General features: G+C 51.3%; 1 protein-coding gene across 2 annotated transcripts in view; it reads right to left on the reverse strand.

Annotated features, from left to right (window-relative positions):
* Positions 1 to 25,545, reverse strand: part of TMC6 (transmembrane channel like 6) — a 189,377-nt gene that overhangs the window by 98,178 nt on the left and 65,654 nt on the right. For both annotated transcript variants that reach the window (XM_075349520.1, XM_075349519.1), the window contains 5 exons: positions 24,807 to 24,884; positions 12,431 to 12,577; positions 7,109 to 7,214; positions 4,500 to 4,584; positions 4,079 to 4,333 (listed from right to left, as the gene is read on the reverse strand). In XM_075349520.1, the coding sequence (XP_075205635.1) occupies positions 4,079 to 4,333; positions 4,500 to 4,584; positions 7,109 to 7,214; positions 12,431 to 12,577; positions 24,807 to 24,884 (671 nt within the window). The remainder of the gene's footprint in view (positions 1 to 4,078; positions 4,334 to 4,499; positions 4,585 to 7,108; positions 7,215 to 12,430; positions 12,578 to 24,806; positions 24,885 to 25,545) is intronic.

A 25,545-nucleotide genomic window follows, 5' to 3' on the forward strand; every position in this document is an offset into this window, starting at 1 on the left:
CGAACTGAAGGTGTTCGTCCCCGATGGCGAAACGCAGGAAGCGTTGATGTTCGGGTGCGATCGGCACATGGAGATAAGCATCCTTGATGTCGATTGATGCTAGGAAGTCTCCTTGTGACATCGAAGCGATGACCGAGCGGAGAGGATTCCATCCGAAACCTTCTGGTGCTCACATGCCTGTTGAGCAGTTTGAGGTCCAGAACGGGACGGAATGATCCGTCCTTCTTTGGCACCACGAACAAGTTGGAGTAGAAGCCGTGACCATGTTCCTGAGGGGGAACGGGAATCACCACTCCTTCTGTCTTCAGAACGCCCACAGCCTGAAAAAGTGCGCCGGCCCGAGATGGGGGCGGAGATGTTCTGAAGAAACGAGTCGGAGGACGAGAGCTGAACTCTATCCTGTAACCATGAGACAGAATGTCTCTCACCCATCGGTCTTGGACATGTGGCCACCAGGCGTCGCAAAAGCGGGAGAGCCTGCCACCGACCGAGGATGCGGTTCGGGGAGGCCGAAAGTCATGAGGAGGCCGCCTTGGAGGCAGTGCCTCCGGCGGTTTTTTGGGGGCGTGACTTAGACCGCCACGCATAGGAGTTCCTCTGGCCTTTCTCTGGCCTGTTGGACGAGGAGGATTGGGACTTGGCTGAGGGCCGAAAGGACCGAAACCTCGGTTGTATTTTCCGTTGCTGAGGTCTCTTCGGTTTGGACTGGGGTAAGGACGAGTCCTTTCCCTTGGATTCCTTAATAATTTCATCCAATCGTTCGCCAAACAATCGGTCGCCAGAAAACGGCAAACCGGTTAAGAACTTCTTGGAAGCAGAGTCTGCCTTCCATTCGCGTAGCCACATGGCCCTGCGGACTGCCACCGAATTAGCGGATGCTACCGCTGTACGGCTAGCAGAGTCCAGGACGGCGTTCATGGCGTAGGACGAAAAAGCCGACGCCTGAGAAGTCAAAGACGCAACTTGCGGAGCAGAGGTACGTGTGACCGCATTAATCTCAGACAGACAAGCTGAGATAGCTTGGAGTGCCCACACGGCTGCAAAGGCCGGGGCAAAAGACGCGCCTGTGGCTTTATAGATGGATTTCACCAGGAGCTCTATCTGCCTGTCAGTGGCATCCTTGAGCGATGAGCCATCTGCAACTGATACTACAGATCTAGCCGCCAGTCTAGAGACTGGAGGATCCACCTTGGGACATTGAGCCCAACCCTTAACTACGTCAGAGGGGAAGGGGTAACGTGTGTCATTAAGGCGCTTAGTAAAGCGCTTGTCCGGAAATGCTCTGTGCTTCTGGACAGCATCTCTGAAGTTAGAGTGATCGAAAAACGCACTCCGTGTACGTTTGGGAAACCTAAACTGGTGTTTCTCCTGCTGCGAAGCCGACTCCTCTATAGGTGGAGGTGGGGGAGAAAGATCTAGCACCTGGTTGATGGACGATATAAGATCATTTACTAAGGCGTCCCCCTCAGGTGTATCAAGATTGAGGGCAACGTCAGGGTCAGAGCCCTGAGCTGCGACGTCCGCCTCGTCCTCCAGAGAGTCCTCAAGCTGAGACCCCGAGCAGCGTGAGGAAGTCGGGGAAGATTCCCAGCGAGCCCGCTAACCCGGTCTGGGACTGTGGTCCGTGCAGGAGTCCTCCACGTGAGACCTAGGGGCCACCCCAGGAGCACGCTGCGGCGCAGACCGAGAGGGGCCTGGAGGCGATGATCCAACAGTGCCCGGGGCCTGTATAAGGACCGGTCTGGACTGCAAGGCTTCTAGTAGCTTGGCAGACCATTTGTCCATAGACTGAGCCATGGATTGTGAAAGCGACTCAGAGTTTCTCAGCAAAAACTGCAAACTCTGTCCCTGCCGCCTGGACAGTGGAAGCAGGAGGGTCTGCCTGATCCGAGGGGCCCACTAGTGACCGAGGCTCCGGCTGAGCAAGTGCAACAGGGGTCGAGCATTGCTCACAGTGAGGGTAGGTGGAACCCGCAGGTAACATAGCCCCACAAGAGGTACAGGTTGCAAAAAAACCCTTTGCCTTAGCGCCCTTGCTCCTTGTGGACGACATGCTGTTGTCTCCTAGGAGAGTGATCACTGAGGGTATATAGCCAAAAGTAAACAACCCGGCCGAACAGAAAAAATATAATATAATTAAATATATAAATATAAATATATATATATAAATATAAATATATATAAATATATATATATATATATATATATATAACTCCGGCACCCTAGGGGGACCAGCACCGGGTGACCGATGTGGCTTACCAACCGCCCAAAGCGGAGTGTGTGTCCACCAGATTCCCTGCCTTAGGTCTCCCAGAGCTGCAGAGCTCGTTCCTGAAATCCTCCACCGGCAGAATGTGTGTAAAAATGGCTGCCGGAGATCTCAGGGGAGGAGGGAGCCGTGGGCGGCGACTAGTAAAGTGCGGGAATCTGGGGCCCCACAGTGATCAGTGAGGGGGGGGGGAGGAAACCTAAAGTATGCTCCAGCCCTCACTGCCGACGTCAGGTCGACCGTCCCGCCCTTACCCCTGACTGGCAGGCCCAGGGGCGGGAGTTATGGTACTAGGCCGCAATGAAGCCGGGGACTAAATTTAATACCGCGGCCGACAAACAGGCTCGGTCGGCGCGGAAGTCCCGGTCTTCACAAACCAGCAGCTGCTGCAGCGTCTGTGAAACAAGCGCTCCATGCACAGTCCCCATGGGGACACAGAGTACCTTTAGATGCAGGGCCCTGTCCCTGAGGATACATAGACTCCTGTCCGGCAGATTCCCACAGGGGCTGCGGAGGGAGCCCGGTCCCAGTGAATGGATGACCGGTCAGGATCCCACTTCTCCCAGAGCCTCTAAGGGATGGTGAAGGAAAACGGCATGTGGCTCCAGCCTCTGTACCCGCAATGGGTACCTCAACCTTAACAGCACCGCCGACGTAGTGGGGTGAGAAGGGAGCATGCCGGGGGCCCTGTGGGGGCCCTCTTTTCTTCCAACCGATAAAATCAGCAGCTGCTGCTGACTAAAATGGGAATGCATGAGTGGATGTGTGCCTCCTTCCACACAAAGCATAAAACTGGGGAGCCCGTGATGCACGGGAGGGTGTATAGGCAGAGGGGAGGGGTTACACTTTTCAGTGTAATACTTTGTGTGGCCTCCGGAGGCAGAAGCTATACACCCAATTGTCTGGGTCTCAATTGTCTGGGTCTCCCAATGGAGCGACAAAGAAACAATCATACTGGCCCCTGAAGTTGTCTGGCTCCCGAACTCAACCATATTTTGGCTAACGCCAGACATTACTCATAGTGATGAGCGAGCACCATCATGCTCTCGTGTTTGTAAGGGCACTTTCACACTTGCGTTACTCGCAATCCGCCGCTTTGGAATACAGCGCAATCCGTTAACGGCTTGCGCTGTTTCCCATAGACTTGTATGGCCGACGGATTGCAACTAATGTATCTGCGTTGCATCCGCCGCGTGACAGATCAGTCGTGGAATGACTGACTGTCGGGCGGCAGGAACACAGCATGTAGCTTTTTTTGAGCGGCGGAATCCCTTTTTTTTCACTGCGCATGCTCAGCTCTTATGTTTAATAATTGAAATCAATGTTTCTCTCTCTCGGCGGCTGAACGATCAGCTTATCGGCCGGCTTTTGAGAGCGATTAGCTGATCGTCTGCCTTTTGACAGCGATCAGCTGATCGGGCTTTTGTGAGCGATCAGCTGATCACCAGGCGCCGGGTGATCAGCTGATCGCTCACAATAGCCGGCCGCTGGTAAAACAGTGAAAAAACCCCCCAAAACAACGGATCGCTGTTTTGCAGCATCAGTCACATCAGTTGTGCCACTAGCTGTAACACATCCGTTGCATCAGTCACACAACAGATTGTGACGAATACTGCAAAACGCAAGTGTGAAAGTACCCCAATTAGCAGCTGGATACTCAGGAGTTTTTGACTCATATGTATGTTGAATATAATAGAAGTTAATGGGGAACTCAAGCATTTTTCCCAGAAGATTTTGAATGGAAAGTGAACGGAATATAGACATGCAAATGATCATTGTGGTATATTAGGAGTCCCTGTACACACTCACCGCTCCTGTAAGGAGCTCCAGACTGGTAAATGTGCGTGGGTTCGGTGACCCATGTGGATGCACAGCCTGTGGAGTGACAATTAACAAGACACATAAAAGGCTCATGAAGATGTTAAACCCCAGAAGAGTCTTCAGAAAAACAAAATATGAGAGAACGCTGGATCCAAATCTTCCCCCAATCTGTTTCAGGGCTACATGCCAGGGTCGCAAAGAGCAAAGTGCTGACAGCAACGTGAGCCAAAATCTATGGAAAGTCTGTGCAGAGAGAAGAAGGGGGGGGGGGGGGGGTAAGTGAACATATGTTTAAAAAAAAAAAAAAAAATACTAAACTTAAATCTACGCACACACACACACACACACACACACACACACACACTTTACTAGTAATAAAAATAGAATGACGAATCTCATTTTGTCTCACCATGCTGATCTGATCTGATATAGAGCTGCAGCAAGGACTAATATTTCTCCCCTTCCAAATTCCTCCATCATCCAATGTCAAGTACCTGAAACAGGTAAGAAGTGATTGTAATAATGCACTAAAGAATGGAGGTGAGCTTCTTAATTACAAGGCTGTTAGGATTGGCAAATAAAAGTAAAGCAATAATCTTTCCCCTGCAGTAATAAGAGGACTAATGGATTTTTTAAGGCAATTCCACTTCTTATCACCATTCCTCGGTGGAAATAGTTTTTTGGCTTTAGCCAAATGCCTTTCCCCACTGTCCTGGACTGCAAGCGATACTTTCTCTCCACCTATTTGAGAATGGCATGATAGGGTGGATGCATCATCTCCAAAATACTCCCACATTAGCCATTTCAGATCAGAAGAGATAAGTTCTCAGTTATAAACCCAACAATTCTTCTCCAAACACTGTTGCAATCTTTCGTTGGATAGCCGTAGATTATAGGGAGGCAATCCTGGACATAGGGAGGAAAGAAAGAAATATACTACATAAATCCTAATCAAAATGTTATCATAATTTTCCGGCATATAAAACGACCCCCAACTTTTCCAGTTAAAGGTCCTCATTGTTTAGTAATGTCCCCTGCAGTAATGTCCCCACTATTTAATAATGTCCTCCTGCTACAGTAGTTCCCTTCTTGTCCCCTATTACACCGTTGTTTACACACAAAGATATTCTCACCTGTCCTCCGTTCCCGCAGTGCCTCCAGCTGTTTCTTGCAGTCCACAGGCACACAGACCTCTCTGTGATAGCGTTCGGTGTACGGAGCGGCCGCTGCAGGATGTTGTCATGGCTTTACTGCAGTTCAATGCTATACGGCGCCACAAAGCATTCAACTGCAGTAAAGCCATGACGACATCCTGCAGCGGCCGCTCCGTGCACCGAACGCTATCATGGTGGAGTCTGTGTGCCTGCGGACTGCAAGAAACTGCTGGAGGCACCGCGGGAATGGAGGACAGGTGAAAATATCTTTTATTGTGTGTAAACAAGGGCAGTGAAGCCATGACGGCACTGTGCACCGCCGTATAAGACGACACCTGGCGTATAAGACCACCCCCGACTTTTGAGAAGATTTTCAGGGGTTAAAAAGTCGTCTTATGCGCTGGAAAAAAACGGTACTTTACCACAGTTTTAATGTTACTTGCAGGATATGATGTAACTCATTGTAAGGTTTAAACACCAGGTGTGGATTCAGCGTGGACCCATGAAAAAACCTGGTGAGGCGAGACTAGTCGGTTATGTACTATTGTCATTTTATTTGATGAACTGTGTTTAATTCTACATCCTGTAAGTATAACATGAAAGTGTGGGGACATAACTTTTAATAAGGATTTATGTAGCACATTTCTTCTTGCCCTTCCTCTCTCCAGTATTGCCTCCCTATAATCTAGGCTATCCAAAATAAAATTACAACAATGTTTGGAGAAGAAGTGTAGGATTTATAACGGAGAGCCAAGTTCTTCCGAGCTGAAGGAGCTTCCGTAGGAATATCTTGGGGACATCCACCCTATGATGCCATTCGGAAATAGGAGAAGTATACCTTGCAGTCTTGCTCGTCTTTCTCTACAGATTGGGAGATGGTGGATGCTCAGTTTGTGCTCAGTTAGGCTAAGTTCACATTTCCGTTGTTTTACATTAGTCACATGCGTTGCTTGACACATGTGACTGATGCGTTGTACAACGAATGACAAAGAAAAGAATTTTATTGTCGGACTCCGTTGTGTGCGGGGGGCGGAGCTGAGGACGTCAGTGCCGCGGTCTGCATGGCTGGGGACAGGTGAGTGTGTGTGTGTGTGTGTGTGTGTGTGTGTGTGTGTGTGTCTACATGCGTGTGTACATGCGGAGTGAGGGAGGGGGCGGAGCGCAAGGGGCCGTGGAGCTGAGGACGTCAGTGCCGCGGGGACTGCAGGGCTAGGGACAAGTGAGTGTGTGTGTGTGTGTGTGTGTGTGTGTGTGTGTGTGTGTGTGTGTGTGTGTGTGTGTGTGTGTGTGTGTGTGTACACATGCGGAATGTGGGAGGGGGCGGAGCCGAGTAGTGAAGTGTCTGCCTCCTTGCACACTGTATCCGTGGTTAATATCGGGTAACTAAAAGCAAAGCACTTTTTGCTTGGTTACCCGATATTTATCTTGGTTACCAGCATACACCGCTTAACGCGGGCTCCCTGCACCCGTAACCACTGTAAATATCGGGTAACTAACCAAAGCGCATTGCTTGGTTACCCGATGTTTATCCTGGTTACGGGGGCAGGGAGCTAGAGAGAGCATGCGCAGCAAAATCCTACGGATCGCGCTGCTCAAAAAACGTTACAGGCTGCGTTGCTCCCGCCCGGCGGTCAGTTAAAAAACGACTGACCTCGACACAGCGGATGCAACGCAGCATCATCAGTCGCAATCCGTCACTAATAGAAGTCTATGGGAAAAAACAGGATTCCTGCAAAATATTTTGCAGGATACCGTAATTCCTCTAGGAGACGGATTGTGACTGATGGAAAACAACGGAAGTGTGAACCTAGCCTTATACTTTTCTTTTTTACAATCAGTAAGTTTTAAAAGAGCGAGTCCTCACCTCAACTCTCTCTTTATATGAAGGCTCAGTGGGAAGTTCTTAAGCAGTCGGATGCGCTGGGCTCCTGAGGTTTTCCGCAGTTCTGACACCAGCAATCTTTGATGTTCTAGTAAGAAGGATTTTGACGGTCATTGATTTATATGCAATTTGCCAAAAGCTTTGGTGACCTTGTCCATCAAGTTCAAATCAGGGAAAGAAGGGAATTTTGTTTACTTACCGTAAATTCCTTTTCTTCTAGCTCCTATTGGGAGACCCAGACAATTAGGGTGTATAGCTTCTGCCTCCAGAGGCCACACAAAGTATTACACTTTAAAAAGTGTAACCCCTCCCCTCTGCCTATACACCCTCCCGTGGATCACTGGCTCCTCAGTTTTGGTGCAAAAGCAGGAAGGAGAAAACTTATAAATTGGTCTAGGGTAAATTCAATCCGAAGGATGTTCGGAGAACTGAAAACCATGAACCAAAAGAACAATTCAACATGAACATCATGTGTACACAAAAGAACAACCAGCCCGAAGGGAACAGGGGCGGGTGCTGGGTCTCCCAATAGGAGCTAGAAGAAAAGGAATTTACGGTAAGTAAACAAAATTCCCTTCTTCTTTGTCGCTCCATTGGGAGACCCAGACAATTGGGACGTCCAAAAGCAGTCCCTGGGTGGGTAAAAGAATACCTCAATAAAAAGAGCCTAAAACGACCCCCTCTTACAGGTGGGCAACCGCCGCCTGAAGGACTCGCCTACCTAGACTGGCGTCTGCCGAAGCATAGGTATGCACTTGATAGTGCTTCGTGAAAAGTGTGCAGACTAGACCACGTAGCTGCCTGACACACCTGCTGAGCCGTAGCCCGGTGCCGCTATGCCCAGGACGCACCCACGGCTCTGGTAGAATGGGCTTTCAGCCCTGAAGGAAGCGGAAGCCCAGAAGAACGGTAGGCTTCGAGAAACGGTTCCTTGATCCACCGAGCCAAGGTTGACTTGGAAGCCTGCGAACCCTTACGCTGGCCAGCGACAAGGACAAAGAGCGCATCTGAACGACGCAGGGGCGCCGTGCGAGACACGTAGAGTCGGAGTGCTCTCACCAGATCCAAAGAGTGCAAATCCTTTTCACATTGGTGAATTGGATTAGGGCAAAATGAAGGCAAGGAGATATCCTGATTGAGATGAAAAGGAGATACCACCTTAGGGAGAAAATCCGGGACCGGACGCAGAACCACCTTATCCTGGTGAAACACCAGGAAGGGGGCTTTGCATGACAGCGCTGCCAGCTCAGACACTCTCCGGAGTGATGTGACTGCCACTAGAAAGGCCACCTTCTGCGAAAGACATGATAAAGAGACATCCCGCAGCGGCTTGAAAGGTGGTTTCTGAAGAGCCGTTAGTACCCTGTTAAGGTCCCAGGGTTCCAGCGGACGCTTGTAGGGTGGGACTATGTGGCAAACTCCCTGCAGGAACGTGCGGACCTGCGGAAGCCTGGCTAGGCGCTTTTGAAAAAATACGGAGAGCGCCGATACTTGGCCCTTGAGAGAGCTGAGAGACAAACCCTTGTCCATTCCGGATTGAAGGAATGAAAGAAAAGTGGGTAAGGCAAACGGCCATGGAAGAAAACCGTTATCAGAGCACCAGGATAAGAAGATTTGCCAAGACCTGTAATAGATCTTGGCGGACGTTGGCTTCCTGGCCTGTCTCATGGTGGCAATGACATCCTGAGATAACCCTGAAGACGCTAGGAGCCAGGACTCAATGGCCACACAGTCAGGTTGAGGGCCACGGAATTCAGATGGAAAAACGGGCCTTGAGACAGCAAGTCTGGGCGGTCTGGAAGCGCCCACGGTTGACCCACCGTGAGATGCCACAGATCCGGGAACCACGACCACCTCGGCCAGTCTGGAGCGACGATAATGGCGCGACGGCAGTCGGACCTGATCTTGCGTAACACTCTGGGCAGCATCGCCAGAGGAGGAAACACATAAGGCAGTCGAAACTGCGACCAATCCTGAACTAATGCATCCGCCGCCAGAGCTCTGTGATCCTGAGACCGTGCCATGAATGCCGGGACTTTGTTGTTGTGCCGTGACGCCATGAGATCGACGTCCGGCGTTCCCCAGCGGCGACAGATCTCTCGAAACACTTCTGGGTGTAGAGACCATTCCCCCGCATCCATGCCCTGACGACTGAGAAAATCTGCTTCCCAGTTTTCTACGCCCGGGATGTGAACTGCGGAGATGGTGGAGGCTGTGGCTTCCACCCACTGCAGAATCCGCTGGACTTCCTGGAAGGCTTGACGACTGCGAGTGCCGCCTTGGTGGTTGATGTATGCGACGGCAGTGGCGTTGTCCGACTGGATACGGATCTGCCTGCCCTCGAGCCACTGATGGAAAGCCAATAGGGCTAGATACACTGCCCTTATCTCCAGAACATTGATCTGAAGGGAAGACTCTATCGGAGTCCAGGTTCCCTGAGCCCTGTGGTGGAGAAAAACCGCTCCCAACCCTGACAGGCTCGCGTCCGTGGTGACCACAGCCCAGGTTGGGGGTAGGAAGGATTTTCCCTGCGATAGAGAATTGGGAAGGAGCCACCACTGAAGTGTGCCTCTCAGTGGCATCCTTTAGCGATGAGCCATCTGCAACCGATACCACGGATCTAGCCGCCAATCTAGAGACTGGAGGATCCACCTTGGGACATTGAGCCCAACCCTTAACGACTTCAGAGGGGAAGGGGTAACGCGTGTCAGTGAGGCGCTTAGTAAAGCGCTTGTCCGGAACCGCTCTGGGCTTCTGGACAGCGTCTCTGAAGTTAGAGTGATCGAAAAACGCACTACGTGTACGTTTGGGGAACCTAAACTGGTGTTTCTCCTGCTGAGACGCCGACTCCTCTACAGTAGGAGGCGGGGGAGAAAGATCCAACACCTGGTTGATGGACGAGATAAGATCATTCACTAAGGCGTCCCCTTCAGGTGTATCAAGGTTAAGGGCGACGTCAGGGTCAGAGCCCTGAGCTGCGACGTCCGCCTCGTCCTCCAGAGAGTCCTCAAGCTGGGAACCCGAGCAGCGTGAAGAAGTCGGGGAAGATTCCCAGCGAGCCCGCTTAGCCTGTCTAGGACTGTGGTCCGGGCAGGAGTCCTCCACGTGAGACCTAGGGCCCAACCTGGGAGCGCGCTGCGGCGCGGACCGAGAGGGGCCTGGAGGCGACGATCCAACAGGGGCCGGGGCCTGTGTAAGGACCGGTCTGGACTGCAAAGCTTCTAGCAGCTTGGAAGACCATTTGTCCATAGACTGAGCCATGGATTGTGAAAGTGACTCAGAGAGTTTCTCAGCAAAAGAGGCGAACTCTGTCCCTGCCGCCTGGACAGGGGGAGCAGGGGGGGGTCTACATGAGCCGAGGGGCCCACTAGTGACCGAGGCTCCGGCTGAGCAAGCGAAACAGGGGTCGAGCATTGCTCACAGTGAGGGTAGGTGGAACCCGCAGGTAACATAGCCCCACAAGAGGTACAGGCCGCAAAAAAACCCTGTGCCTTAGCAGCTTTGCTCCTTGTGGACGACATGCTGTTGTCTCCTAGGAGAATGATCACTGAGGGTATATAGGCAAAAAAGGGTATACAGCCCGACCGAACAGAAATATATATATAAATACGTATCTATTCCGGCACCCTAGGGGGACCAGCACCGGGTGACCGGTGTGGCTTACCGACCGCTAACAAGCGGAGTGTGTGTGTCCTCCAGATTCCCTGCCTTAGGTCCCCCGGAGCTGCAGAGCTCTTCACTGAGAATCCTCCACCGGCAGAATGCCAAAAAATGGCTGCCGGAGCTCTCAGGGGAGGAGTGGAGCCGTGGGCGGCGCCAGGAAAGTGCGGGAATCTGGGGTCCCCACAGTGATCAGTGAGGGGGGAGGAAACATGCAGGATGCTCCATCCCTCACATCCGACGTCAGGTCGGCAGTCCCGCCCTTACCCTTGACAGGCAGGCCCGGGGGCGGGATTTTTGCGACTAGGCCACGATGAAGCCGGGGACTAAATTTGAGACCGCGCCCGACAAGCAGGCACGGTCGGCGCGGAAGTCCGCCGGCCTTCTCAATTCAGCAGCTGCCGCAGCGTCCGGGAAGAAGGTGCGCTCCCTGCACAGTCCCCAATGGGGACACAGAGTACCTTTGAGATGCAGGGCCCGGTCCCTGAGGTTGAATAGACTCCGGTCCGGCAGATTCCCACAGGGGCTGCGGAGGGAGCACGGTCCCAGTAAATGGATGACCGCTCAGGATCCCACTTCTCCCAGAGCCGCTAAGGGATGGTGAAGGAGACGGCATGAGGCTCCGGCCTTTGTACCCGCAATGGGTACCTCAACCTTAACAACACCGCCGACGTAGTGGGGTGAGAAGGGAACATGCCGGGGGCCCCGTGGGGGCCCTCTTTTCTTCCAACCGATATAACTAATATGAGAATGCATGAGTGGATGTGTGCCTCCTTCCACACAAAGCATAAAACTGAGGAGCCCGTGATCCACGGGAGGGTGTATAGGCAGAGGGGAGGGGTTACACTTTTTAAAGTGTAATACTTTGTGTGGCCTCCGGAGGCAGAAGCTATACACCCTAATTGTCTGGGTCTCCCAATGGAGCGACAAAGAAAAAACTGTAGCTTAAATTTTTTTTCCCTTATTGACCCAAATAGAGAGCAAAAACAAAATTCCATATAGCATGATAAAATCTGCCAAAATGTCAAACAACATTCACTTACAAAATAGTTATCGTAATCATGATCAGAGATAAGTGAACCCAACTTTGAAGAATGGTGTTTGTACAGAACACAGACTTTACAAAAAAATAAAAGCCGAACTGCCCAATCTAGGACATCGTGAAATCAAAACAAGGTTCGGGTCAAGATCGGGTCCAGAACAGAACTTTATCTGAAGCTCGGCTGAAGCCAAACTTCCACGGGTGTGCTCATCATGATCATTGTCAGATCTGAACGTCCTTAACACAGAAAGGCCTACTGTAATCACAATATAAGGTGGTTGTTCACTTTTTGGACAACCCTTTCTCAATCCATAGGTTTCCCCTTTTTAAATAACACATACTCATCTGGAAATTTTTTTTGTCTTGTTTTTCTGCATTAAAGATACCATGTTTTAATGAGAATAATATATTGTACATGTGTAATGGGGCCAAAAAGACTAATTGAGGCAGAACATACATTTTATTGTCCTGGTCCAGGTCTGGGTTAATGGAGCCCTACAAAATACCCAGGTGGGCAAATCTGTCAGTGTTCCTATATAGGTTAACCAGTCACCCTTTCTGTGCCATTAACCAGGCTCCATTCCTTTTGGCAGAATCCTTACCTTCTTCGGCTTCATCAGATGCATCCCTCTGCCTTATGCTGGGTCTCGCACATCGCTCCATAGTGTACAGAGATGGACGCTTCTTGGACTGTCGCTTTCTTACAGTGCGGTTATAATACTCCGACAGCATACCCCCTCTGCAGCGCCCTTTAAAACAATTTTGAGAGAGGGGAAAGCAAAATAAAGTAATAAAATGATCTTTTTAACATATTAAAAAGACATGTTACTGGTCAATTTCCACATGTTTACTGGTTTGCCAAGCACTGTAAAGTCTTAAAAAGTCGGTCCAGTATTTTTTTTTTCTTTTTTGGTCCTCCATTAATTTCAGAAGTTTTTTTCAGGTGGGCACCAAATCATGTGAGTGCTGCAGATAATTAGTGGCTACTACTGAGTCACCACTGCCGCCAGTAATTGGCCACAGCAGTCACAGGTTTGTGCGACCGTAATCTCATGCATTGGACCAGCCTTTATTCACTTTACTGAAGCTAATCATAAAACCTATACCCATGTGACCTCTGCAGATGGAGCTGCCATCTCAATACTGCAACCCAAAACAGTACATGGAGCTTCTCATGTACTTGTTTCAAACATCTTACTGAGACACCTGTCACGGGTGTGTTATGTGTGACAGACAGTAATGTGGTTTCTGGCCATTGAAGGTCACAGCATCTGGCTGCGCAGAATGCTGCCTGACTTTCCATTGTTCCTACTGTCAGTATTCATTGGTATAGGTAGCTTTCCTGCTAGATTAATCTCTCTCCCTTTTGGACCCAGCAGGAGCTCGACTTCCACACAGCTGTTAATTAACAGTTTCCCTTGTGTTTAAATACCCCTTCCTTCCTTTGCACTGTGCTGGTGATATTTTCAGTTCCTTCAAGCTGAGGTTGCAAGCAACTGGTTTGTACTCCTTTGTGGTATTGTTGCTGAAAGCTCTGTTGAACTTCTATCTGAGTCATCTATGATAAGTAGTTCATGCTTTTCCCCATCTATCCCCCTTGTGTCTTCAATAGTTTAGTGGGGCTGACTAAAGGGTGCTTTACACGCTGCAACATCGCTAGCGACAGCTAGCAATGTCGTGCACGATAGCACCCGCCCCCATCGCTAGTGCAACATTTGGTGATCGCTGCCGTAGCAAACATTATCGCTACGGCAGCGTCACACGCACATACCTGGTCAGCAACGTCGCTGTGACCGCCGAACAATCCCTCCTTCAAGGGGGAGGTGCGTTCGGCGTCATAGCGACGTCACTGCAGTGTCACTAAGCGGCCGGCCAATAGAAGTGGAGTGGTGGAGATGAGCGGGACGTAACATCTCGCCCACCTCCCTCTTTCCTTCCTCATTGCCGGTGGACGCAGGTAAGGAGATGTTCGTCGTTCCTGCGGTGTCACACATAGCGATGTGTGATGCCGCAGGAACGACAAACAACATCGTACCTGTGGCAGCAGCGATATTAAGGAAATGAACGACGTGTCAACAAGCAACGATTTTTCATGTTTTTGTGCTCGTTGATAGTCGCTCATTTGTGTCACATGCTGCGATGTTGCTACTGGCGCCGGATGTGCGTCGCTAACGACGTGACCCCGACGATATATCGGTAGCACTGTCGCAGCGTGTAAAGCCCCCTTTAGAGCTCATCACATTCATTCCCTATTTAGGGCCCAGCACTAGGGATAGCTAGGGTCAGGTATCTGGCTCGGCGCATTGGAGTGGAGCCTATCTAAGGTGGTGAGGGACCTCAGGGACAAGCATTCGGTTCGGTCAGGGGTCACCATCTTCCCTCTCCCTAGACACAGGGTTTCCTTTCCCTTCTCTTTCGCTGTGTGCTTGGTACTTCCCCATACTTAGAGTGACACCACAAGTGTGGAACCACTTTTTAGTGATAATACTTACAAGTTTATGGTTTTGGCCCATGGCTAACCATATTAGCTCTTCTGTGTGGCTGACTCATGTACTGGTACACCGCTGACAGAAGAGGTCATATACATGGAGGGGGACCAATAATCTGCACAATGCAGGATCAGAATAAAACACAGGAGGCCATTTACAAGGAGAGGGACTAATAACCTGAATACAGCAAGATTAGAATATAAGACAGGAAGTCATATACATGGAGGGGGACTAAACCTGCACACAGCAGGCTAGAAAATGTGGAATAATAAAAGCTTGTGTATTGGACATACTGACATGCCCAGGCAGCATCTATCCCACCAATGTCATTTCCGGCTACACCATATAGAGTAACATGAGAAGCTGCAGACATCACGTGTTGGGTAGAATACCATTACTGTATGAGGTGTCAGGCATGTCTGCAGTGTGAATACCGTATTTTTCGCTTTATAAGACGCACTTTTGTTCCCCCAAATTTTGGGGGAAAGTAGGGGGTGCGCCTTGTAAGCTGAATATACGGGGGGGGGGGGGGAAATATATATATATATATATATATATATATATATCTATATATATAATTGCCTTATTCTGTCTGTCTGTCTGTCTATCTGTCATGCTCCGAAATTGTGTCCTTACGGTGACACAAAGCTGATTGGCCGCTGGGCTCGCCATGGCCCCGCCCCCCCACACGGATTGGCCTCTCGCCCCAGCTCTCTGCAGGCCCCGCCCCCCTCACGCAATGCACGCTCGCTCTGGCCCAACTGACAGGGAGCTCCGATTCCCAGGTGAGTACACACACACACACATCAGATCACACTCACTCTCACACTCACTCTCACACTCACTCTCACACACACCTCACACACACCTCACACACACCTCACACACACCTCACACATCACAACATGCTGGGATATCGCTTGCTTCTACACCGGATCCGTCAGGATCCCGGCAGCGCCAGACATAACCTTGCGATGCTGGGATCTTGACGGAGGCCGTGAAAGCTGGTAACCATTATAAACATCGGGTAACTAAGGTCCCTTAGTTACCCGATGTGTATCATAGTTACCAGTGTACACCGGCTCACACTCACTCTCACACACACACCTCACACACATATCACATCGCATCCACACATCAAGGTCCTGCAGCTGCGGAACATACACACACACATAACAGCACACACACACACAAATCAGATCACACTCACACACACACCTCACACATCACATCGCATCCACATACTCACAACATCCTGGGATATCGCTTGCTTCTCGGCGGCGATACTGTGCTGTTGTGAGCTTCCAGGACCTGCCGGGGGATCACATGGCCAGAAGCATGTGATATCCCCGGATGTTGTGAGTATCAGCGCGTATGTGCAATATCGTCAGTGTGTGTGTCTTTGTGTGTGAGTGTATGCAATCGGGTGTGTGTGAGTGTATGCGATCGGGTGGGTGTGTGTGGGTGTGTGTGAGTGTATGCGATCGGATCTGTGAGTGTCGGCAGAGGAGCACGGCGTGCTGGAGGAGGCTGAGAGGACAGAGGCTGATCCTGGGGAAGGCTGGGATGGGGAGGCTGATGCTGGAGACGGAGAGGCTGATGCTGGGGACAGAGAAGCTGATGCTGAGGACAGAGAAGCTGATGCTGGGGACAGAGAAGCTGATGCTGGAGACAGAGAGGCTGATGCTGGAGACAGAGAGGCTGATGCTGGAGACAGAGAGGCTGATGCTGGGGACAGAGAGGCTGATGCTGGGGACAGAGAGGCTGATGCTGGGGACAGAGAGGCTGATGCTGGGGACAGAGAGGCTGATGCTGGGGACAGAGAGGCTGATGCTGGGGACAGAGAGGCTGATGCTGGGGACAGAGAGGCTGATGCTGGGGACAGAGAGGCTGATGCTGGGGACAGAGAGGCTGATGCTGGGGACAGAGAGGCTGATGCTGGCGACAGAGAGGCTGATGCTGGCGACAGAGAGGCTGATGCTGGCGACAGAGAGGCTGATGCTGGCGACAGAGAGGCTGATGCTGGCGACAGAGAGGCTGATGCTGGCGACAGAGAGGCTGATGCTGGCGACAGAGAGGCTGATGCTGGCGACAGAGAGGCTGATGCTGGCGACAGAGAGGCTGATGCTGGCGACAGAGAGGCTGATGCTGGCGACAGAGAGGCTGATGCTGGCGACAGAGAGGCTGATGCTGGCGACAGAGAGGCTGATGCTGGCGACAGAGAGGCTGATGCTGGCGACAGAGAGGCTGATGCTGGCGACAGAGAGGCTGATGCTGGCGACAGAGAGGCTGATGCTGGCGACAGAGAGGCTGATGCTGGCGACAGAGAGGCTGATGCTGGCGACAGAGAGGCTGATGCTGGCGACAGAGAGGCTGATGCTGGCGACAGAGAGGCTGATGCTGGCGACAGAGAGGCTGATGCTGGCGACAGAGAGGCTGATGCTGGCGACAGAGAGGCTGATGCTGGCGACAGAGAGGCTGATGCTGGCGACAGAGAGGCTGATGCTGGCGACAGAGAGGCTGATGCTGGCGACAGAGAGGCTGATGCTGGCGACAGAGAGGCTGATGCTGGCGACAGAGAGGCTGATGCTGGCGACAGAGAGGCTGATGCTGGCGACAGAGAGGCTGATGCTGGCGACAGAGAGGCTGATGCTGGCGACAGAGAGGCTGATGCTGGCGACAGAGAGGCTGATGCTGGCGACAGAGAGGCTGATGCTGGCGACAGAGAGGCTGATGCTGGCGACAGAGAGGCTGATGCTGGCGACAGAGAGGCTGATGCTGGCGACAGAGAGGCTGATGCTGGCGACAGAGAGGCTGATGCTGGCGACAGAGAGGCTGATGCTGGCGACAGAGAGGCTGATGCTGGCGACAGAGAGGCTGATGCTGGCGACAGAGAGGCTGATGCTGGCGACAGAGAGGCTGATGCTGGCGACAGAGAGGCTGATGCTGGCGACAGAGAGGCTGATGCTGGCGACAGAGAGGCTGATGCTGGCGACAGAGAGGCTGATGCTGGCGACAGAGAGGCTGATGCTGGCGACAGAGAGGCTGATGCTGGCGACAGAGAGGCTGATGCTGGCGACAGAGAGGCTGATGCTGGCGACAGAGAGGCTGATGCTGGCGACAGAGAGGCTGATGCTGGCGACAGAGAGGCTGATGCTGGCGACAGAGAGGCTGATGCTGGCGACAGAGAGGCTGATGCTGGCGACAGAGAGGCTGATGCTGGCGACAGAGAGGCTGATGCTGGCGACAGAGAGGCTGATGCTGGCGACAGAGAGGCTGATGCTGGCGACAGAGAGGCTGATGCTGGCGACAGAGAGGCTGATGCTGGCGACAGAGAGGCTGATGCTGGCGACAGAGAGGCTGATGCTGGCGACAGAGAGGCTGATGCTGGCGACAGAGAGGCTGATGCTGGCGACAGAGAGGCTGATGCTGGCGACAGAGAGGCTGATGCTGGCGACAGAGAGGCTGATGCTGGCGACAGAGAGGCTGATGCTGGCGACAGAGAGGCTGATGCTGGCGACAGAGAGGCTGATGCTGGCGACAGAGAGGCTGATGCTGGCGACAGAGAGGCTGATGCTGGCGACAGAGAGGCTGATGCTGGCGACAGAGAGGCTGATGCTGGCGACAGAGAGGCTGATGCTGGCGACAGAGAGGCTGATGCTGGCGACAGAGAGGCTGATGCTGGCGACAGAGAGGCTGATGCTGGCGACAGAGAGGCTGATGCTGGCGACAGAGAGGCTGATGCTGGCGACAGAGAGGCTGATGCTGGCGACAGAGAGGCTGATGCTGGCGACAGAGAGGCTGATGCTGGCGACAGAGAGGCTGATGCTGGCGACAGAGAGGCTGATGCTGGCGACAGAGAGGCTGATGCTGGCGACAGAGAGGCTGATGCTGGCGACAGAGAGGCTGATGCTGGCGACAGAGAGGCTGATGCTGGCGACAGAGAGGCTGATGCTGGCGACAGAGAGGCTGATGCTGGCGACAGAGAGGCTGATGCTGGCGACAGAGAGGCTGATGCTGGCGACAGAGAGGCTGATGCTGGCGACAGAGAGGCTGATGCTGGCGACAGAGAGGCTGATGCTGGCGACAGAGAGGCTGATGCTGGCGACAGAGAGGCTGATGCTGGCGACAGAGAGGCTGATGCTGGCGACAGAGAGGCTGATGCTGGCGACAGAGAGGCTGATGCTGGCGACAGAGAGGCTGATGCTGGCGACAGAGAGGCTGATGCTGGCGACAGAGAGGCTGATGCTGGCGACAGAGAGGCTGATGCTGGCGACAGAGAGGCTGATGCTGGCGACAGAGAGGCTGATGCTGGCGACAGAGAGGCTGATGCTGGCGACAGAGAGGCTGATGCTGGCGACAGAGAGGCTGATGCTGGCGACAGAGAGGCTGATGCTGGCGACAGAGAGGCTGATGCTGGCGACAGAGAGGCTGATGCTGGCGACAGAGAGGCTGATGCTGGCGACAGAGAGGCTGATGCTGGCGACAGAGAGGCTGATGCTGGCGACAGAGAGGCTGATGCTGGCGACAGAGAGGCTGATGCTGGCGACAGAGAGGCTGATGCTGGCGACAGAGAGGCTGATGCTGGCGACAGAGAGGCTGATGCTGGCGACAGAGAGGCTGATGCTGGCGACAGAGAGGCTGATGCTGGCGACAGAGAGGCTGATGCTGGCGACAGAGAGGCTGATGCTGGCGACAGAGAGGCTGATGCTGGCGACAGAGAGGCTGATGCTGGCGACAGAGAGGCTGATGCTGGAGACAGAGAGGCTGATGCTGGAGACAGAGAGGCTGATGCTGGAGACAGAGAGGCTGATGCTGGAGACAGAGAGGCTGATGCTGGAGACAGAGAGGCTGATGCTGGAGACAGAGAGGCTGATGCTGGAGACAGAGAGGCTGATGCTGGAGACAGAGAGGCTGATGCTGGAGACAGAGAGGCTGATGCTGGAGACAGAGAGGCTGATGCTGGAGACAGAGAGGCTGATGCTGGAGACAGAGAGGCTGATGCTGGAGACAGAGAGGCTGATGCTGGAGACAGAGAGGCTGATGCTGGAGACAGAGAGGCTGATGCTGGAGACAGAGAGGCTGATGCTGGAGACAGAGAGGCTGATGCTGGAGACAGAGAGGCTGATGCTGGAGACAGAGAGGCTGATGCTGGAGACAGAGAGGCTGATGCTGGAGACAGAGAGGCTGATGCTGGAGACAGAGAGGCTGATGCTGGAGACAGAGAGGCTGATGCTGGAGACAGAGAGGCTGATGCTGGAGACAGAGAGGCTGATGCTGGAGACAGAGAGGCTGATGCTGGAGACAGAGAGGCTGATGCTGGAGACAGAGAGGCTGATGCTGGAGACAGAGAGGCTGATGCTGGAGACAGAGAGGCTGATGCTGGAGACAGAGAGGCTGATGCTGGAGACAGAGAGGCTGATGCTGGAGACAGAGAGGCTGATGCTGGAGACAGAGAGGCTGATGCTGGAGACAGAGAGGCTGATGCTGGAGACAGAGAGGCTGATGCTGGAGACAGAGAGGCTGATGCTGGAGACAGAGAGGCTGATGCTGGAGACAGAGAGGCTGATGCTGGAGACAGAGAGGCTGATGCTGGGGACAGAGAGGCTGATGCTGCAGGTAGAGAGGCTGATGCTGGCGCAGCATGGCGGATGGAGCACCTTTGGGAGTGCGCAGCATGGCGGATGGAGCACGTTTGGGAGTGCGCAGCATGGCGGATGGAGCACGTTTGGGAGTGCGCAGCATGGCGGATGGAGCACGTTTGGGAGTGCGCAGCATGGCGGATGGAGCACGTTTGGGAGTGCGCAGCATGGCGGATGGAGCACGTTTGGGAGTGCGCAGCATGGCGGATGGAGCACGTTTGGAAATGCGCAGCATGGCGGATGGAGCACGTTTGGGAGTGCGCAGCATGGGGGATGCAGCACGATGGGGAGTGCGGAGTATGGCGGATGGAGCACGTTTGGGAGTGCGCAGCATGGAGGATGCAGCACGATGGGGAGTGCGGAGTATGGCGGATGGAGCACGTTTGGGAGTGCGCAGCATGGAGGATGCAGCACGATGGGGAGTGCGGAGTATGGCGGATGGAGCACGTTTGGGAGTGCGCAGCATGGCGGATGGACCACGTTTGGGAGTGCGCAGCATGGCGGATGGAGCACGTTTGGGAGTGCGCATCATGGGAGATGGAGCACGATGGGGAGTGCGCAGCATGGCGGATGGAGCACGTTTGGGAGTGCGCAGCATGGGGGATGGAGCACGATGGGGAGTGCGCAGCATGGCGGATGGAGCACGTTTGGGAGTGCGCAGCATGGGGGATAGAGCACGTTTGGGAGTGCGCAGCATGGCGGATGGAGCACGTTTGGGAGTGCGCAGCATGGGAGATGGAGCACGATGGGGAGTGCGCAGCATGGCGGATGGAGCACGTTTGGGAGTGCGCAGCATGGGGGATGGAGCACGATGGGGAGTGCGCTGCATGGCGGATGGAGCACGTTTGGGAGTGCGCAGCATGGCGGATGGAGCACGTTTGGGAGTGCGCAGCATGGCGGATGGAGCACGTTTGGGAGTGCGCAGGATGGGAGATGGAGCACGATGGGGGGTGCGCAGCATACGGGATGGAGCACGATGGGGAGTGCGCTGCATGGGGGATGGAGCACGATGGGAAGTGCACACCTCCCCCCAACACACACACATACGCGCGCGCACTGCACAACACACCACACCACACACTGGGAACCACAAACAACTGCCCTACACAGACACCCACACACACAGACAACGCTGCACACACAAATATACGCACATACCGCACAACACGCACATTGCACAAAACATACCTCCCCCCAAAACACACCACACACACAAACTGCGCAACACACACACAACGCTACAGACACACAGCGCTCCACAAACAACGCAACACACAAACAACACCGCTCTCACCCCCCATCACACCCAGACAACATCCAGAACATGTACAGCCCCTACACAAACACTTGGTAACTACACACAACAACATCTATATATATATATATATATATATATATATATACATATACATAACAAAAATCATACATGAACTACACAATACGTAAATTCTAGAATACCCGATGCGTAGAATCGGGCCACCTTCTAGTATATATATATATATATATATATATATATATATATATATATATATATATATATATATATATATATATATATATATATATATATATATATATATATATATATATATACCTACATATACATACATACATACATACATATACACAGTGCCTACAAGTAGTATTCAACCCCCTGCAGATTTAGCAGGTTTACACATTCGGAATTAACTTGGCATTGTGACATTTGGACTGTAGATCAGCCTGGAAGTGTGAAATGCACTGCAGCAAAAAAGAATGTTATTTCTTTTTTTATTTTTTTTTTTAAATTGTGAAAAGTGTATTCAGAGGGTCATTTATTATTCAACCCCTCAAACCACCAGAATTCTGTTTGGTTCCCCTAAAGTATTAAGAAGTATTTCAGGCACAAAGAACAATGAGCTTCACATGTTTGGATTAATTATCTTTTTTTCCAGCCTTTTCTGACTAATTAAGACCCTCCCCAAACTTGTGAACAGCACTCATACATGGTCAACATGGGAAAGACAAAAGGAGCATTCCAAGGCCATCAGAGACAAGATCGTGGAGGGTCACAAGGCTGGCAAGGGGTACAAAACCCTTTCCAAGGAGTTGGGCCTACCTGTCTGCACTGTTGGGAGCATCATCCAGAAGTGGAAGGCTTATAGAACTACTGTTAGCCTTCCACGGCCTGGACAGCCTTTGAAAGTTTCCACCCGTGCCGAGGCCAGGCTTGTCCGAAGAGTCAAGGCTAACCCAAGGACAACAAGGAAGGAGCTCCGGGAAGATCTCATGGCAGTGGGGACATTGGTTTCAGTCAATACCATAAGTAACGTACTCCACCGCAATGGTCTCCGTTCCAGACGAGCCCGTAAGGTACCTTTACTTTCAAAGCGTCATGTCAAGGCTCATCTACAGTTTGCTCCTGATCACTTGGAGGACTCAGACAGACTGGTTAAAGGTTCTCTGGTCTGATGAGACCAAGATCGAGATCTTTGGTGCCAACCACACACGTGACGTTTGGAGACTGGATGGCACTGCATACGACCCCAAGAATACCATCCCTACAGTCAAGCATGGTGGTGGCAGCATCATGGTGTGGGGCTGTTTCTCAGCCAAGGGGCCTGGCCATCTGGTCCGCATCCATGGGAAGATGGATAGCACGGCCTACCTGGAGATTTTGGCCAAGAACCTCCGCTCCTCCATCAAGGATCTTAAGATGGGTCGTCATTTCATCTTCCAACAAGACAATGACCCAAAGCACACAGCCAAGAAAAGCAAGGCCTGGTTCAAGAGGGAAAAAATCAAGGTGTTGCAGTGGCCTAGTCAGTCTCCTGACCTTAACCCAATTGAAAACTTGTGGAAGGAGCTCAAAATTAAAGTCCACATGAGACACCCAAAGAACCTAGATAACTTGGAGAAGATCTGCATGGAGGAGTGGGCCAAGATAACTCCAGAGACCTGTGCCGGCCTGATCAGGTCTTATAAAAGACGATTATTAGCTGTAATTGCAAACAAGGGTTATTCCACAAAATATTAAACCTAGGGGTTGAATAATAATTGACCCACACTTTTATGTTGAAAATTTATTAAAATTTAACTGAGCAACATAACTTGTTGGTTTGTAAGATTTATGCATCTGTTAATAAATCCTGCTCTTGTTTGAAGTTTGCAGGCTCTAACTTATTTGCATCTTATCAAACCTGCTAAATCTGCAGGGGGTTGAATACTACTTGTAGGCACTGTATATCACACACACACTGCAGGGTCCAGGGGAGGTGGGGGCGCTGCTGGGGGCAGGTGAACACTTCGGACAGCAGCGTTTGATCTCCTGCTCCCGCTCATATAATATGCACAGCCGCTGTCCATCTCCGTGGTGCTGAAACTGCACCGCAGTGATGGGCTGGGTGAACGGCGCATATTATATGAGCCTGTGCCCCCCCTGTGATCGCACATGCCCCCCCTGTGTTAGATATGGCCCCCATGCTGCTGCTCATTCTAAAATAAAAAAAGCTTTACTTACCCCCTCCAGCGTTTCTCCCCATGTCCCTGCTTCCACTGTGATCAGGCAGAGATCTCACTCTGCTGTGCCGATCACATGACCGCACTGAGAACCAGGAAGTAAGGAAGAGAAGCACTGAGGGAGACAGGAGGGAGCTCAGCGCTGGAGGAGGTAAGGAAAGAGTGTTTTATTTTACTATGGGCAGCAGCCTGGGGGCGATATCTAACACAGGGGGACTTGTGCGATCTATAGGGGCCATGGGCAGCACTATGGGGGCGATATCTAACACAGGGCAACGTGTGCAATCCATAGGGGGCCATAGGCAGCACAGGGGAACATATGCAATCCATAGGGGGCCATAGGCAGCACAGGGGAAAGTATGCAATCCATAGGGGGCCATAGGCAGCACAGGGGAACGTGTGCCATCACAAGGGGGTTATATTCAATATAAGGGGGCTATATCCAGATTAAGGGTGCTAATTTTAGGATGGGGGCTATGAGGGACATATACCCTATATGATTTGTTAGACGGACACTGGCATTATAAGATGGACCCCCTTTAACATTAAAAAAAAAAAAAATTCTTTTCCTTCACCAAATTTGGGGGTGCGTCTTATAATCAGGTGCGTCTTATAAAGCGAAAAATACGGTACATTAGTGAGTGAGGCAGATACAGTATATTCTTCAGTATCTTTGAATATGAAAAGAACAAAGAAAAGAGACCCATAATATTGGTCAGAGACGTTACGATGCTACAATACTAATTGAATAACGCTTCAGAAGTTTGAAGTGCGATTTGTTCTCTGTTAGGAACTAAGAGTGTCTTTGTTCAGTGAGGATCCAAACTTTTACTGAGTACTTAAAGGGCTTGTCAATTTTCAGGAAATTAGGCCTCAAACTATGTAAAATAACCTCAGCAGGTACTAAACCTCTCTATGTCCATCGCTGGCTCCCCAATACTGCTCTGGTCTTGGTGATTGGCTGCAGCGATGATATCACGTCAACAGCGCAGGTCACTACTCTTACCAATCACTTATGGCTCAGTGGCTGTGCTGAGGTGAGCCCTTTGGGGTCAAAATGCTCACCGCTCTGTAGATAGTTGATAAATGTATGTATGGCAACTGTTTTAAGAATGGAAAAATTAAATTTATTAAACTTCAATTATTTTCAATACTATTATTTTTTTTTTAATTTTCTTTTTTAAACATGATCAAACGTAAAACCTATTTACCCAAATGTATCATTAACAAACATTTCAATGTGTCACGAACAGTCTGAGCATCACTTGTTTAATGGACCTTATACCTGGACTGCTTGTGGTTATATTTTATATAGAGCCAATTTAGTACCCTGAAATTGACATACTTACCAATAGTACGACTTGGCATATTCGCAAGGATTCTCATGGTGGCAGAGTAGTGGTCACCCAATGAATCAGAATTGGCAGCTAGAAAAAAAAAAAAAAAATACAAAAGTTAATGTAACACAATCAGAATTAAAGTGAGCACCTGGGGCAGGTTTTCACAAATATCTGAAGCAACTTGCAGAGAGAACATAACTGAACATTTAATTGGAGGGGTTATAACTTACTTTAGTAAGAAATGGAGTGCACTTACTACATAAGACCCTACTTGGATATTGCATATGTTCAGCCAAATTCACAGATTAAAAAAAAACAAAAACAAAAAAAAAAACCACAAGGCACAAATCAGAAGCGGGTGTATGGCGCGGGCTCATGGGGTGAGCTCACTCCATACTCTGCATGTAATGGATGTGTATTACAGCCAAGACCTGCTCTTACAAACACGGCATTATTAGTGTACAGTCATTCTATGCACCCATCGGCATGCCAGTGATCTGGTCGCCATCACAGCCAGGGGGTGTTTTGAAAACCTCCAGGCTTGTCATTACAGAGCTCCCTTAATGCCCATCTTGTGGCTGAGCTTCAAAGGAGACCGTAAATTTTTGCTAGATACAGAAATACTATAGCATTGCTGTTTGTAATATAAGTGAGCAGACTATCACAGGTTAAAATGCAGAAAAAAAAAAAAAAAGTTAAATAAGTTCAAAAGCACCCCCCTTTAAAAGATGATTCATCTCTCCTCACA

The sequence above is a fragment of the Anomaloglossus baeobatrachus genome, chromosome 5 (genome assembly GCF_048569485.1).
Source record: "Anomaloglossus baeobatrachus isolate aAnoBae1 chromosome 5, aAnoBae1.hap1, whole genome shotgun sequence".
Classification (NCBI taxonomy): Eukaryota; Metazoa; Chordata; class Amphibia; order Anura; family Aromobatidae; genus Anomaloglossus; species Anomaloglossus baeobatrachus.